The sequence below is a fragment of the Pungitius pungitius genome, chromosome 1, assembly GCF_949316345.1.
Source record: "Pungitius pungitius chromosome 1, fPunPun2.1, whole genome shotgun sequence".
Classification (NCBI taxonomy): Eukaryota; Metazoa; Chordata; class Actinopteri; order Perciformes; family Gasterosteidae; genus Pungitius; species Pungitius pungitius.
In genome coordinates this window covers 7,677,092-7,693,641 of record NC_084900.1, presented here as the reverse complement: position 1 = coordinate 7,693,641, position 16,550 = coordinate 7,677,092, and the positions used below count along the sequence as shown (strand labels likewise).

Sequence of the window (16,550 nt, the reverse complement as noted above, 5' to 3'; positions counted from 1 at the left end):
ATTGAGTTGGTCCGTTCCCCTGTTGGAGAATTGATACGTCAGTAAAATGCCTTTCAGCGTCAGGTGCTGAAATAACCTAATAAAAATCTCTGCAGATATACAGGAGGGGCCCGTTAAAAAGGATGGACCATATCCACGCAAAAAGAAAGCAAGAAAGTTAGTTTCATGGTTTGTTGCAATCTCAAAAACAAACAACCTTGCTCAGCCTTTCATTGTTTGGTGTAGATCAAAACCAGCTCTAATCCCCCTGGAACAGAAAAATTCCTATTTGATCAGGTTGGCAAGAGACTATTATTCTACCTCTTGTATTTACTCAGCTACAGTATCTAAATTGAATCTGGTGAATAAGTGAATAAATATTATCATTAACTGAAGAAAAGAAAAATACTTTACAATACATGGAGTTCTGCTACGGGACCTTGTCCCTCGATCAAACCTAGCTTTGGGTGATTACATTCACTTGCAAAAATGACACGGCAGTTTTTGTTCCCGTTTTTGTCTCCCCAAAGCCTGAGTCTGATTGGCTCATTTAAGGGGGGAGTAAGAGGAAGCAATTTTGGCTTAGTCCTGGTGAGCATTGCCTTGTGGGAAATCAGCGTCGTGGCAGCTCCTGTAATTAGTTCTGCTTGTTAGAAAAATGAAGGGGTTACTAATTAGCAAGAGGATGGCTTCTTGACTTGTTGTGCAGCTTTTCCCTCCTTTCCTTGAAGATCATCATTATCGTCTCCAGGCAAACTGGAGAGAGAGAGAGAGAGAGAGAGAGAGAGAGGGGGGATGCGAGAGAGAGATGCAGTCGTGCTGCTCAACAGTTTAGCTCAAGCACACTGAATCTAGATGGACAAATCTGTCATGCTCTTGTAGACAGGATGCCTACTGTAAGCACATGTAGGCAGACGCCTGCAGCTCTGCAAGATTGCATTTTGCAAGTTTGCGTAAAACGGCGGGCAGGGAGGTTGTCACAAGTCTTACAGATGCTTACAGGCTTACAGATGCTATATTTAAAGAATATCCACCGTTTCTGCAGTTTCACCACATACGAATGTGTTTGGCAATGTCTGCCTGGCATAAACGTTGGCTTTTGCACGTTTTTTTCCTTTTCATTACCTTGTGAAACCATTTAAATACCTTGTTAAGGGCTGGTATATATTTTTTTTGTAACTAATAGTTGAAGTAGGGGTGGAACATATATTACATGGATATAATTTTGGATTTCAGTTTGTTTTTTTCCCTGTTTTTTAAGGCTGCATTAAAGTTCACCAGCTGTTCTATATTTCTCTGGCGCTGGTTAGTCATTGCTGATGATTAATTTTTAATAATTAAATCAGTGAAAGCTATATTTCAAGGTATAATGTAACGAAAATATTAGATTTCAAGTAGCTTTATATTTAGCATACAGTTTGTGAGACTGTAATTGGCCTTTTTTTCTTGAAGTTACATTAAAAAAACTGCATTTTTACAAAGATTTGTCAAGACATTTCTTTTTTGTCTTAATTTCTACAGTGCAGTGGTTTGGAAGCTCTATCCGTCTTTCTAGCTAAAGAGCTGTGATTTAGTTCAGAGTTTGCATTGTGTCAACTTAAGTTTTGAGACAATACTGCAAGCATAAAGGAAATTTAAATCATCCAGAAACAGACGCCTTTTGTGCATCCAGATTGCATACGAGAAGAGCTTTAATCCGCCTCTGATGTTTGAAAGCTTCAACATTTCACCAATGAGTGCAGATTCCTGCGAAAGTCCCCCTTTCTCTTTAAGCTGTGGGCAATTTGAGTGTTGAAAGCGGAAGTACTTTTGCATGATGTCACACTCTCGATCGATAATTCTCCGTAACGCGGCCGTTACATGTACGCGGCTGTAGAGGGACATTTATCTCCTTCAGCTGATCCGCTTCCAAGAATGATCCTAATGTGACATTACGTAAGACCTGCAAGGCAGAGCTGCTGGTATTAGAGAACACACAAACTCCAGAGAACATACTAATCTCCCTATGTGATTATTAGTCATAATATTTAACGCTGGCTTAATGAGCGACCCACGGCGTAATCTCTATCTGGCACATTCACCTATTCTCTGCTAACCATCCTGACTTTGCCTTTGAGGAGGGTGATAGGGAGTTAAATAGAATAATTACACCTCATGTGAAAAGATAGGAAATGGGGAAAAATTTGGTTATGGCTAAATAGCTCTGTGGAAAATCTCAGGAATAACTCAGCTCCTGCAAAAAGAAAATGGCAAATGTTTCATTTCAAGGCTCTCATTTACGTAATTCTTCTGTAGCTATACACAAAAACCTAATGTATGGTAAATTATGAGCTGTTAAACAGAAACAGTGGCACACAGTGGTTTCTGACATTCACAATGACTGCAGTGGGGAATAAAAAATGACAAGGATAAGCCAAGGATGATCAAGTAAAGAGTAAATTGGTTTGGTTTAGTCAATTCAGAATCAACATCAGCAAAGAAATACAAAATATATATTTTTCAAATCAAGCTTTCATCTCATGAACCAGAGTTGACATCACACTCCTTCTTCCTGAATCAAGATTTTTGATTTTCAATGCAGTGCAGCATCATTTTGCCTGCAAATGAATCACTGGTTGGACAAGCATGAAGGTCTTAAAATGTGTATGCTTGTCTTTTGATCACATTTGCTTATTCTTTTCACATTTAATTTGGCACCGTGCGCTGTATCAGCACACACAAGTGCCTCCACATTTCATCGTTTTTGTCCAAAAACTGTGTAGGCCGTGAAACCAAACCTAGATATTCAAAAAATCTCAACAAAGGCTTTGTGTTTGTTCCTAGAAACGAAGGCCTTAAGCGACTGATAGTTGATGCACTCACGCAAACACGTTTTTGGAGATAAAGTGAGCGCAGTTCAGTCAGTCACTTGGTGAAAAGCTTTCTGTTTCAAAAATAGATGTTACAGTATACTGCAAATGCCAAACGGGCTCGCTGAGAACGATGGCAGAGAATTGAGTGATCGTGAAAAGACTGGAGTCACTTTTGTGGGATCTGACACACGCCTACTCTCTCAGAAGCAGCACGATCAGACGGGAACCCCTGCACCTGCAGGACAAAGCTTCAGAGTGGACCATTCAGGTCAAAACTAGGCTTTGTTAGCTTAAAGAAATAGTTTTTATTCAAAAGAAAATGTGCTTGTGAGGCGTGTGGAAAGAACCAGCCGCTTCTTCTAGTTCCCATGCTTTGTGCTAAGCTAAGCGAACTGGCTTGAGCTCCATTTGAAATCCTACAATTAGCATTTAGCATCTTCTCGGCTAGCTCGTGGCAAGAATGTGAAGTGTGAGTATGTCTCAAAGCGTCTATAACTATTATTCCCTCTTTTGTAATTTTCATTCTCTCTACTTTAACTGTGAGCACCAATATACGGCTGTGGACGTCCCTCCGTTTTTTTGAGGAAATTTTAAGGAGAAAGAGACAATGTAATCCCATTTTGTTACTGCACAGAAAGGGGCATGAATGTGTCCCTCGAGTCGTGTCTACTTACATCACAGTCAGTCATCACCATCAGTTTAACTGTGCTGCAATGTCTCTCACTATCGTCTCTTCATCTTCGTCTGCGTGGTTGTGCGCGGCATGCTTCACATCTTTGTCCTGTTTTCTCTTTCTCTCTCCCCCTTTTACTTCTACTTCTCTCTGTGTTGGATGAGAAGGCAATTCCTGGGACCCCGGAAGATGAGAGCAAGTTGTCGGTAGGTCCTGTCTGATTGACACTCTTTCCAGTCTGCGTATGTGTTTGTCCCTGTTTGTGTGTAGATGTAGCAGCCATAAACCTGCGTTTCTCCCCACCATACCGTGGAGATGTGTACACAGCTCTCGCTAACCTTTCCGCCCCCCCCCCCCCCCCCCCACCCCGTGTGCAGAGATGCAGCTCCGTCTGTTTTCTGGAGCCTTTTCCCTCCGCAGTAACGTTTCGTACGCAGCATGCAAAAGACGACCGGCCCCCGAGGGAGGAGCGTGTGCCCGATGTGAGCCGGATGGCCGACTCTCTTATGCTCTTTGTAAAGTTTTCATCCGGATTGTAAGCGGAGAAGATGAAATGGCGGCAGCAGAAGGAGAACCTGCGGGGTCACACCCGAGACGCCGCATCTCACACAAGCCCTGCCAGTCTACGAGCGTGCGCCTCCCCAGAGCCTCCCGCTCGCACCCATATGGGCCTGTGAATTAGTATCTGACACCTCCTGTGCCTACGCGTCACCTGCGGGCAGCCAAAGGCGGCCACGTTCCCGAAACGGCTTCCGCCTGCAGCGCTCGCCGAAACACCCGCAGTTCTCAAGTTCAGTTTCAACTGCTGGAGTGACCTTGGGCGAGGGTTGTTTTTCGGGTAGAAAGAGCTCGTATGCCACTTCAATTGGGAGACGCCCGTCTCAACCCATAGGGTTTATAATTTTCAGAAGCTAAGACACTTTATAATAGTTTTACTGGTTTGCAGGTTCCACGGACGGTTTTTATGAAAAGGAGGATTAGGGAATCATATTCCAAACAGCTTGGATTAGAAATGACTCTGGTAAAGTGCTTACAATTGATGCTTGACACGGCAGTTAAACGCAGCGTTTGTGCTTCATGACAGGAATAAGAGGTAGCAGTTTGACTTTTTGCGGGTAAAAAAAAAGGTTAAAATATGTGGGATTGACATCTTGTTTCGACTCTCACAGGCCAGGCCTCGGCTTCAGAGGGGAGGTAGTTCCGCCTCCCTGCACAACAGCTTGATGAGGAACAGCATTTTCCAGCTGATGATTCACACGTTGGACCCTTTGAGTGAAGGTAAGACACGCTGCACGTAGGAAACACAGCTCTTCTGTTATGAACTTCACAGCTTTAAGTCTCTCACTCGCAGGATTTACGGCACCGAGGTTTTCTTTTTTTTTGTCTGTGAATTTCCCCATTTTCAGGTTGATGTTGCCTGGAATTTGTCATCCTTCTAGTCTTTTTCATTTAAAATAACCTAAATGCTGATTTCAGGTGTATCCAAAATATATGAACACCAAGACCTTTCCTGGCAGAAAACCTTTGGCCGTATAAAAAAATGTTCGTATTCTCAACTTGAGCTTCAATTCTTTTAATGAAAAACATCTCTGAGCATCCATCCACTGTGTTTCGGCAAAGTTTTTAACTAATTCTACGATCCAACTAGAAAAAGTATTGGCTTTGATGCAAGTACCCCGTGTTAAATATCACTTAAAATCCAGTGAATCCATCATTAACATTTGGAATGTACTTCTATCCTGAATTGACTTGATCCCTCTGCTCGGCGACGCAGCGGATGAATATGGTAATACACCGGGGGGGGGGGGGGGGGGTGCAGTGTCATCCCATTAATAGCCCACTGCGAAAGAAAAGTTCACATTAACAGGAAGCGACACAGGTCTGAGGGAATTTGTCATTGCAGTTTTTTGGGGGCTTTCGTGATTCAAAGGTCTTTAAATCTTTAAAGGAGTATTTTATGATGTGATGAAATCTAACCCTTAAAAACAATGTGAATGTTGAATGCTAATTCCCTTCGGTTTCACCCCCCCCTCCCCCTCGCATTGTAAGTTATTTGATTCAAACATAGGATAAGGCAGAGTAGAGATTTATGAGCCTGAAACAATGCTCAGACTAAATAGTTGCCCTATTGATGGATTCCATCGCATTGGCAGATGTTTCGGCTTTCTCTGAAAATGACGTCACGTTCCTTGAAAGCCAAGTGAGTCAGCGTACTTGATGTACGTTCCCATTAACATCAAGTCGTCGCGTACTAAATCCAAAGTGTACCGTTTCCCAGTGTATCCATCTTGCCATCTCAGTGATTGAAATATAAATCATTGCCTGCTTAACTAATGGAAGTCTGTGTGGCCTGTTGTATTTGTTCAACCAAGTGTTTCACACACTCCACCCTGCCACTCTTTGTGGAGGCCTATGGAGGCATATTTTATTTCGGTCCCTCGAGGAGTAACTAACGTGTATTAAAGTCTAATATGAATTATTTGTTCAACTGCACGATTGTAAGTAGACTGTGCAAAAGTCTAAAGTCACTTTTCATGTGTGGGTCTTAACCATTACCAGTCATGTACAAAGCAATGTCAAAAAGAATAACTATGCTGATGTGTTTATGAATAGATTTGTCCTAATGGTGGGTTGAAATAGTCGAGCAGCGCATTTCAGTATGAATGCAGCACAAATGTGAAGATGTTTGTCCAGATTTGACTGACAAGTCCTTTGGCAAATTGACTGGAAACGTAAGCGATGAAGCAACGGCTACAGTGAGACACGACACACATTTATTTAATTCATTGCCCGAGAGAACAAAAGCAACACGTTGCTTATTATTTTGTCATTTCCATCTCAAACGTGGGACATTTTCACACTTGCAGCCACATTTAACGATGATATCGGTCTTGAGTACATCTCAGCAAGCGCTCATCACGTGGCTCCTTCGTTGGATGAAGCCTTTGATCCATTAGCGTCTGGGGCACGCTGAAGGTTGGCACCATTCTGAAAACGAGTGAACCTGCGTTCATCGCACATTTGGTGCGATCAGTAACGCAAAGAAGGATTTTGTTGGTGAGCCAGCGGCCTGGAGAGAGACCGGCAGGTGCATCCAACAAAGATTGTCCTTGCGTGCTCTTAGGCTTTAAGTGTAGCTCAGCGGAAGCCGGGGGCGGGGAGCTGCTGGGACTCTGTCCATACATTTTTTATGGACATTTCTCAAAATAAAGTTGTCTGCTCTTCTGAGGGGGGTTGGGGGGGGAGAAATCTGAGGTTGTTTTGCTAGTGCTGGGAACTGGTAACGCTTGTGTTGTACAGAGTTCCTGGCTTAAACGCAGACTCTTTTCTGCTTTATTGCTCCCATTGTTAAGATAAAATAAGGTATTATCCCACTCTCTTTTCGCCCGGTGACATCATAGCTATCATTGATACATATAAGGAGGGTTCATTTATCTACCCCTGTGTGTGTCTGTCAGTATGTGTGCGGGCATGCATGGGTGTTTCCCTCAAAGAAATGAACAATTATAAAAGCTTGCTGATTTTATACCATTCTCACACCTTTCCCTCTTTGCGTTGGCTACTCTGCACAGAGGAAACCAGGCGGTGTCCCAACCGGCTAATGCTCATTCTCGAAAGTTGCTCAGGGTTAGGGTTTGTACAAAAATCGGCATCCATGGGAATTTTCGAGAACTTGCGCACCTTGTTCCCGGCCTTATTTGTGCAAACAGGAGAGGGAGAAACATTCTGATTTCAGATTTTTTGCTTTTCACAACTTTTTGGACTGTATCTTGCATCCATGTTTGTACAATAATTTTGTTTTGAAGCAAAATACAGGCCCATGGACTTTTGACTCTCATCTTGGAAGAATACCTATTAGTGATTTAATGTACGGTACCGCACTAAATATCACCTGGATTTATCTTTTCTCTTTGTCTTCCTATCTCTCTTTTTACTGTCCCCTCAGAATTTGCTGACTCTGGTGAGTTACTACTCTAATTTCTGTATCTCCCACCCGCCCCAAAATATGTCTGTTCTCATTCCAACAGCCTGGAGGCAGCTCTCTTGCCCGACGTGTCCCCTCTGTATACATCCCCCAGCGCCGCTGTGCCGAATGCCAATTCTGTACTGTCCATCCCCCGCAGACTGTCTCCTTCAAGTATCTCATTCTCTTTTGTCGATGTATTCTCCTTGGAAACCCTTTGTGACCATTTCTGCATTGTTTTCTCCATTGTCCCCAATCCTCTCTCTCCTCTTATGAACTTATTTCAGTCCTGGTTTTGTGATGTTGCTCTCTGTGGGACCATCTTAGTATTTCCTGTCGTGTTGTCCTCAAGCTTCTGGTTTTGTGAAGGTGTTTTACCTTGTAGGCATGAAGCTAAACATGGCAGTGGTGGAGCAAGAAGATGTAGATGTCTATGTGTTGTGTCTCTCCACCTGACAACGTTGTGCTTGGCTTGTGAATTTGTTTATTGGGTAGATTGAGAAAAGTTGCGAGCTGTTTTCTCAATCCCACCCTCCTGCATTGAGAATCAATGAGAGCTGGACGCAGCAATTAATTGTTGTGGACTTTACAGTTTCCCCTCTTTTATAATTAGCTGTTTCTTCCAAACCGTAATTGATTTAAGTATTCCCATGCTCTTTAGATACAGTAGATTATTTAGTATCCGCATTCAGATCAACAGCCTTCTTGTTATGTTCTCCCTCGGTTCAATAATATGCCTCTAATCCCGCATGTTTTTCATTGGACAGAACACGGTAATAGTCTAGTACAGTTAGTTCCCGGCACAAGTGCCCGCATCTCTGTCTCCATCCGTGCAGAGCTACAAACAATATCACTTAGGAGTGGCATCAAATATTGAACTACAGAGAGAGACGGGGAGGGGGGGGGGGGGAGAGCGGCTGCCCGAGCTCTCAGTGGATGGCCGAATCAAGCCTCCCAAAAAACAGCACTCAGACCCCTCGATAAGATTTATCACCCTGAGATGTAAACTTTGGGGGGGGGGGAGCATGACCATAAGATTGCTCACATTTGCAATGTGGCCTCGGACATCTTTTTTGATGTAAGGTCCAGTTTTTTTATTGAGCGGATGTTTCCACCAAGGAAATCAGTCACAGCAGCAGCAGCAACTCCGATTTGTGTGTCTTTTTGTCAGGGTGTGACTTTTGCCCGAACCCCAAAAAATGAATCTGTTTGCTAAAAAAATGAAGGATTTTTGGATGCTTTTTCTATGCTGTGACTTTCCAATTATTTTAACAGCCGTTAATTATGAACATGTAGATCCATTCGTCTGGCCAACATTTCCAGTGTGCCCCATTCTGCCCGTCCCACTGCCGGCAGTGTTGCCTTTGTGATGACCCATCGATCACATGGTTCAATAAATAAGTCCCTGTTACTGACCTTGCACCCCTCGTGCAATGGAAATATGTATAACTATTCATGCAGATATAAAATATTGACATCTGGAATTTTAATTATTTGGTGTACCTAAATACTACGGTCCAAGCAACTACATTACATTCAACACCAACTTCAACAACACAAAGACATATTTTAAATAGTATGATCAGAATGTGTATTGGGATAGGAGAAATGAAATTCTCCATTTGCAAAGCAACGAGGCCTTAATCTGACATCTTATTGTCAGTAATTTTTAAAGCAAACCTATTAATTTTTCATATGTTTAGCATTAATATTTGAATGAGTGGCTACGTACGGTCTCATAATTGCACTTCCAGCATGTTATGTAACTGAGACCAGTCAACCAGAACCGATCAACGCATCACCCCTCTAACTTGCACACACGTCATGCCGCAACCAGCAGCCTCTAAGCTCCCCCTGCGCCGTGCGTGTGAAGAATCAATGTTAAAAGCCTTTTTGCTTCAGCGCAGACTGTGAATTTCCGTGACTCCCCAACCCCCAGCCGACAGAGTGGGAACGCACACACACACACACACTCTAGCTCACTGGAGGTTTAGAGGTCAAGCCACACAAGAGGGGCCCTGGTAAACAACAACAAGCCTCCCCCAGACGATTGTACGGGCAGTGATTGTCGTTGAGGGTTAATTGCCCCCAAAGCAACCTCTCAGTTAGTGGCCGGTGATGCTGCACTACAAACCCAAATAGGATGCGTTTTCATCTCATTAGATTGTGTTTCCAGGACTGCCAAGTCTTGCATTTGGCATGATGTTCTCGTCATAATCCTCTCTCATGTGAGTGGTCGCCCACTGTTGGATATTAGTGTGAATGCATGTGTGTTTGTGGGGACTGTTTGTTACTCTACTTACTGTACTATACACCTACTACATGGAGAAAATATGAGCTTGTGCCCAAGTTACAAACATATATTTTATCCTTTAACCTTCATATAAGCAGGAGGTCTCTCCATAAGTTGTCTCTGTGACAAGAGAGGTCTGGCCAAAGTGCCACTGCAATGCACCAAACATTGTGCTGAAGAAAGATATTCATATATAGGTCAATAACATAGGGCTTCTCAGAGCTATAAAGGACATAGCTTGGTTATTTTAAACAGTTCATTTGTTCAGAATGCATGTATGAATGTGGCATTTTTAGGGCAGTGTTACAAATGAGATGTGTGTTGTAAATCCTTCCAATCCTCCCAGTGTGTGTACTAGGAGAATGCAGTTTTATCAAAGTTGGAATAAGCTCATCATTTTTTTCTATGACTGTCATTTGGCTGACTAAGCTTTAAATAGGAGAAAGTCTGTATGTTGGAAGTTGAGCAAGAACGGCTTTCAAAATGTAAAAGTAAAATTTGAATCTTCCTCCTTCGACATTCAAAATAAAGCGTTAAGAAAAGTAAGTCTAGTCAACTAAGGATATGTTATCCCATCCCAGCAGTGAAATGAAAATCCTCATGCAGTTAGTTGCCATGTTGAAACGGGCACGGCAGCTCCAATGCAAAGCACGGTGCGGCAGGTAGAGCCTCGTGGTCCCGGGGTCTTCTGTCCTGAGGCTCGGCGTTCAGCTGTTGCTGCAAGGTTTGAATTCCCGGCTAATTCATCAGGCAGATGTGCTGACCGCCTATTTACAGTAGCACAGAGTAGAACTGCTTCAGTAAGGGAATCAAATTAATTGTTTGGGTTTCATTGTGGAAATAAAAAAAACCCGCAGAATCATCAAGCCTTTGAATGAGCTCGCATGAAGAGGAGAGGAGGACTCATCTTTTTGTTGCATGTTGACCCAGTAAATTCTCTTGACTTTTTTTTTTGTTTTTTTTTTTGTTACACATATCATTGTATGAACCTGTAATTGTGTCCTCTAGTGTATTTACAGCCCCTTCCCCTCTCTTTCTCTCAAAAGTCTTCTCCTGTAGCTCTCCAACCGTTTGCAGGCCGTTTATCAGACTGACTCGCTGTTAAACTATGATGTGTTTTCTTTGTGACTCCACCTTTGCCACTTTTGTTTTGCACCTCCGCAGTGACGACTCGGAGAGACTTTGGTCTCTCTGTATGTCACTCCGTGTGCCCGTGCGAGTGCTTGTACACAATGCGATGTAGAACCAGCGGACCTGTCTTGTTGTCATGTTCACTCTTTTCCTTTTCTCTGTTTGTTCGTTGCCTTACCCTTGTCTTTTGCTGTGATGTTGTAGAGCTTGGGACTTATGGGAAACTAAAATATTATCACTCAATGACTGAGGAAGGTAAGCCTGAAAGTTTTCACTTGATTCTTTGAGCTTCTGTTACCCCTCTTGCTTTTTCCTCCATCTTGATCACGAAACGCTCCCACCAATTCTATTTTTTTGTTTTTGCTTGCGACATAACAACATTTGTTTTTGTGTTTTAAGTTTGACAACCTCCTGAGGTTTCACTGAGAAAAGTGCAAATCACAAAGTCATGCCATTTTATTATTTAGTTTTCATTGTCATTTTTCTTTTTTTCTTTTTTCAGAGAATTTGTACAAAGAAATGATGTATTACTGTGTGTAGTGCTTCTGTGGGTTTTAACCTATTCATTAGTAAGATATTTTCAAGAAAATTGTCGAATTATATTGCTTATGTTGGACTTTGTGAGAAAGCCGCTGCTTCATTGGTTAGATTTCATTATTGTGCAAATAAAACTACAGACACAAACGCACCACATACCATCCCCGAAACACTTGTTTCTTTCTTTCTTTTTCTTCTTTGGCCCTGTTACCCATCCGCATTTTTCGAGAAACACATCACCCATGCCTCAGCGCTCACTTGGAGGTTTCGCTTGTACCAGCAGCGGGTGTACACATGTACGACGAACGTTGCTGAATTTGTCAAACTGGAGTGACTCATCCACCCAGTAGTTGCGTAACAAACCCGAGCTGACGGTGAAAATGGGCGGCCGTGTGACAGCGGCTCGGTCAGGGCTCAACCTGGTTACTCTCAGGGACATAGTTCATCGCTGTTTGTCATCGTCTATGACATTAGGGTTTTTTTTTTTGTTTTTTGTTGGCAAATACAAAAAGGCTTTATCAAGGGATGGGGAGCTGGAGGGATAGTCTTGTGAAGAGAGTAAATGTGGCAGTTTACCCAAGTTGCAAAAAATATTATTTATTTATTTAAGCTTTATATAAGCTGGAAGTCTCTTTTATAAGAGGGGTCTGGCCACAAAGTGCCACTGCAAGGCAGTTATGTGGTGGTAAAATGATTTGCTATTTATGTATAATTTAATATAATAGAGCTATAGTGGGACATCTTGTTTGTTTAAAAAGGTAATATTCTTCAGAACACAGAAATACCTATTTAGAATAAAAGCCAACTTGATAGTATCTTAATGGTTAGCTACTCTAAATATCTATGCCTAAGTGCTCTCTACCTTTTATAGATCTTTTGTAAAAAATATCTTATTTAACTGAATCTGAAAACATGCCAGAGGGGTTGTCATCCATTTTTGAAGAATTTCGTTTGTATCCGTATAAACGATCAAACGCATAGGGTGTCAAAGCAGTGGAATTTTAGACTTGGAAATAGCACGTCTTGGGCGTGTGCGTAGGTCTTCCGTGAGCATCGGGCGTGTTTCTGAAAGAAAGCGAGGCGAGGAGGGGTTGTGCGTTGACAACAAATGGAGTGAAAGTATTGTGTTTGAAGAACACGGAGCGGCGAGAGAGGCGGGAGCTGATGGAGAGCTGAGGAATTAGATAGAGGACGCGGGAGGAAGGCCGCGGGTGACTTGGGGTGGTTAATGATTTTGCTAGAAGGTCACAGACAGCGTTGACATGGTCGGATGGAGTATGTATCGACGAGTCACTGCGTCCGGCACTGACAAATCAGCCATGCCCTCTCGAAAATAAAACATAAATGAAATCTCTCACATTGATTACAGTGGGCTGATTGGGAGTCAGTAGAGCGTGCGTTGCAAAAACTAACACGCACAGGAAGTCCGTGAAATAAAAAAAATATATAAAAGAGGTTTTACTCCCGGAATGTTTTCCGAAGCCATTAAATATTTACATCCACTACGTATTACATGGGAGCATAAAAACCAACGCTACACAAGCCGTGTGAATATGGTGTCAAATTTCTTCTCGTCTGAGTACTTTGTGGTTGTTTGTGTGTGGTTGTTTTGTGTGTGTGTGTGTGTGTGTGTGTGTGTGTGTGTGTGTGTGTGTGTGTGTGTGTCGTTGGGAGAATTCCATCCATCTCTGGCGGTGAGAACACGGGCAGAGGCTGCAGCTTACGCAAGCCTCAAGGTCACGTCGGCCAATTGATGGCTGGTTTTAATGCAGTCTCCTGCGTCACAGCGTCATCTTTCCAGTGTTATCCAGTCGATAAATGTTATCAGCAAAAAACATATTCATCCCCCACCAGTGAGTTTTTTTTATTTTTTATATTGATCTAATTCTCCAACAAGCAGATGTCACTTGCATGCTACAGTATTTCTCTTTGTGTGAGGCTCCGCACGCAGCTACTTTACCTAAATGTGGGAGGAACTTGAATAGGTTGCAGCAGGAATGAGTCCTTAAACCTGGAAAATAGCTTTCATTTTCTCACTCCCAGTTCCCTTTTCACCAGGTTTTTTTTAGGTTGAATGCCTGAAATAAGGTCTATGGTTAACACAAGCTTAAGAGATTTTAATGTTTTGTTATAAAATATTCCAGTAAAGAACTGTCGTTGTAAATTTGACAACAAGAAGTCAACACAGCATTTAGTCGTTGTTGTGCCCTTGTGACCTTGATGTAGGTCATTTATAGCCCCACACTTTTTCCCCTTCTGCCGATTGTACACAGGCATTAAGAATCAGTTGTGAAGATGATCTTTCACAAGAAAACATTCAGGTATCATAAGCGTGTGTTTGCCACAGTTTATTTTGTGCATTAAGGCAAAATCTAATAGAAAAACCACATTTACTTTCTGTCAAGGGAACCAGTGTGATGCTAACTTCCGGGGTCATCCCTGCAACACTGGAATAGAAGCGCTATAATAACGATTATATCAGGTGCTTCCTGTTAAGTCATTAAAATACAGGTCTTAAACCCAGAAATGTGTTACCTGTGCTGCTTTTTTTTGTTGTTGCTGTCTTTCGCTTTGTTGGCTTTCAGTTCCCAGATAGCTTCTGGTACGTCAACTGGTGTACAGGGGGTGAATCTGATCTCCAGAAGGCAGATACCTTCACCAGAGCCTCTCACTCTCTGCTGGCTTTGCTTCCACCAAGGACCAGGACATTGCAGGATCATCAGTTTATGATACGCTATACGTCATATTGACTGTGTTGTTTAAATGGCAGTTTTGTGGAAGACTCCACTCTGTCCGCTCTGTACTTTTGAAATGTGACCTATCTGGGGTCAAAGGTGACAACGAAGGAGCTCTCACAGGGAGGAGGACGAGAGGCCTTGAAGGTGCTGCGGTATGAGGCCCTCTGCTCACTATATAACCACTGGGGCGAATCTGTTTCAGGTAAATTTCGAGAGAAGGCATCCATCCTTCATAAGATCGCTAAAAAGAAATGCCAAGTGGAGGACAGTGAGAAGGCCAATGGAGTAGCAAGCCGTTCAGGTAAAAAAAAACTCTGATTTATTTATTAATGCTAACAATGAAACTACAACCAGCAGCTGGTTAGCTTACCTTCTAATCTCATCAATCAACATGGTATAGCAAATTCTTAAAATAAACTAAAGTGTAAAAACAATTGGGATTTCAGTCCCAAAACATTTCTCATCCCACTGGGCAAGAAAATAAAAGAAGTGGATGGCCTAATGCAGTATGTCAAATTATTCTTTTCTTTCTATATTTGCTGTTTATTCATGACATCTCGTCTGCTCTACCTAAAACTTTATGAATAGGCACATTATTCGGCTCAATATTCCTTATTCGTCATCAGAAATGCCCGCGGAAAAATAGCTAATGAGCCTCACGTCCAACGTTAAACAAGCATGACATTATCAAAAACTGCCAAATTGATTACAAGTGTTGTCTTCAAGCAGTATTCAAATCAATCACAGTCACTGCCAAGCGTAATTTGTGGGGGGGGGGTTCACTTCAAAGAGCATTGGACCAAAAGATAAACAGGAGGCATGAGGATGCTCTTTCATGGGCCACAGTGTAGTCAGAACAGCAGAATCAAAGCGAGGCATCGATGTTTATCAACAAGGCAAATTATGCTAACAGCGCCGCATTAACATATTACCATCTTAATCATAATGCATTACTGGTAGTCATATCGGCATACTTTACCATTCGAGCCTCATGCATCTTAGACTGGTGACAGCAGTCAAAAAAGATGTACTGCCGGCGTAGTCGAGTTGATGGAGCTTCTGATTGGATCCATACCCCGTCGTTATATCTGTAATATCATTTAAGCCAGGGAGTGGTGTGTTGGACGTCGGTTGCATTAAGTTGCAATATCTTTCTGAGAATCTCTCCAAATGTGTCACAATCACACTTGGATTAAAGCATTTTCCACAGCAATTACAATGTCATTATCTGATTGCATGGCTTTCTGTTCTTTTGTATTTTAATAAGGCCTGTTTAAATAAGCCCGGCTTCAAATGAAATGGAGTCGTATCGGCAACAGACGTGAACCTACTTGATCATGCACATATGAAATATGCTAAATAGGGGAAGGAGTGTAAAACAAAATGGTGGGTTGACTAGGTGCTGTCTCTCGCCTCGCTCTACATCACAGCAGCTAATGCAGCCAGTACTCTCATGCCCATTTGAGGGGGTGCCAGCTTTAGTTCCACGACATGCTTCTCCCTATAATCATTCTTCAAACTTCCCACAGATAAGAACCTTCCAAACAGCTCCAGCGTGGAAGTGGAAGTGGCGCCGCCCATGAACGGGACAGCAGGTCAAGAGGGAGAGACGGTAAGGAACAACAGCAGAAAGAAAGAAAATGCACCAAACTCAGCCCCCCCCACAAAGAAAAATAAGCCCAATCCAACTGATGCTGTTATCTGACAAAGGGAAGAATAACGGAGGGACAGATTTCCAAGGAACAGGGACATTTGTGGGTATTTTGCACCTGTGTGTGTGTGTGTGTTCCAACTTGAGTGTGGATGATCGAAAGCTTCCATGGACTACGGTACAGGTCATTACTGCTGGTAATTTCCCAGCATGCACTCGGGCGAGTCCCTCCATCTTCAGCCAGACCTGCCAAAGACCCGCCTCGTCCCACTGAGTTCTGTGATCACACTCCTCACTCACCTGCTGCTCACCCCGATGGGTGCTCGAAATGGACACACACACACACACACGCACACACACAGACACACATAGTCTTTGCTGTGCGGCCAGGCACAAAGAGCCTCCCAATTGCACCTGCAGCAGCTGCGCTGGCATGAGCGATGATGGTGGGACACGGCAGGCCAGCAGAAGGTCCTCGGGTAAAAGGGCAGCTATTCAAAGGCGTCCACTGAGAGGGAGCCACGCAGAGGACACGGGCGCGTCGGTCATCCAGCTGGAGGAGCCCCAAGACGGACTGAATCCCGCTTCTGTGAAATGAGCAGAAAGGGCAGATTTCAACTTTCAGATAAATAATAATAATATATATATATATATATAATTGTTTTTGAAGTGTATCTATATGCCCCCATATTTCCTATATACTTTTGTGTCACAGCTAAATCTGTGGCTATC

The 16,550-nt window shown here is 42.9% G+C and overlaps 1 protein-coding gene across 8 annotated transcripts in view; it reads left to right on the top strand.

Moving 5' to 3' along the window:
- Window positions 1-16,550, top strand: part of LOC119223563 (sodium/potassium/calcium exchanger 2-like) — a 40,390-nt gene that overhangs the window by 15,275 nt on the left and 8,565 nt on the right. Inside the window, exons 3-8 of one of the 8 annotated variants that reach the window (XM_037480905.2) lie at window positions 3,672-3,710; window positions 4,674-4,782; window positions 7,451-7,465; window positions 11,097-11,147; window positions 14,370-14,468; window positions 15,697-15,779. In XM_037480905.2, the coding sequence (XP_037336802.2) occupies window positions 3,672-3,710; window positions 4,674-4,782; window positions 7,451-7,465; window positions 11,097-11,147; window positions 14,370-14,468; window positions 15,697-15,779 (396 nt within the window). Of the gene's footprint in view, window positions 1-3,663; window positions 3,711-4,673; window positions 4,783-7,450; window positions 7,466-11,096; window positions 11,148-14,369; window positions 14,469-15,696; window positions 15,780-16,550 lie in introns of all 8 variants that reach the window. The other 7 variants (XM_062561135.1, XM_037480906.2, XM_062561140.1 and 4 more) reach the window with 7 other exon arrangements.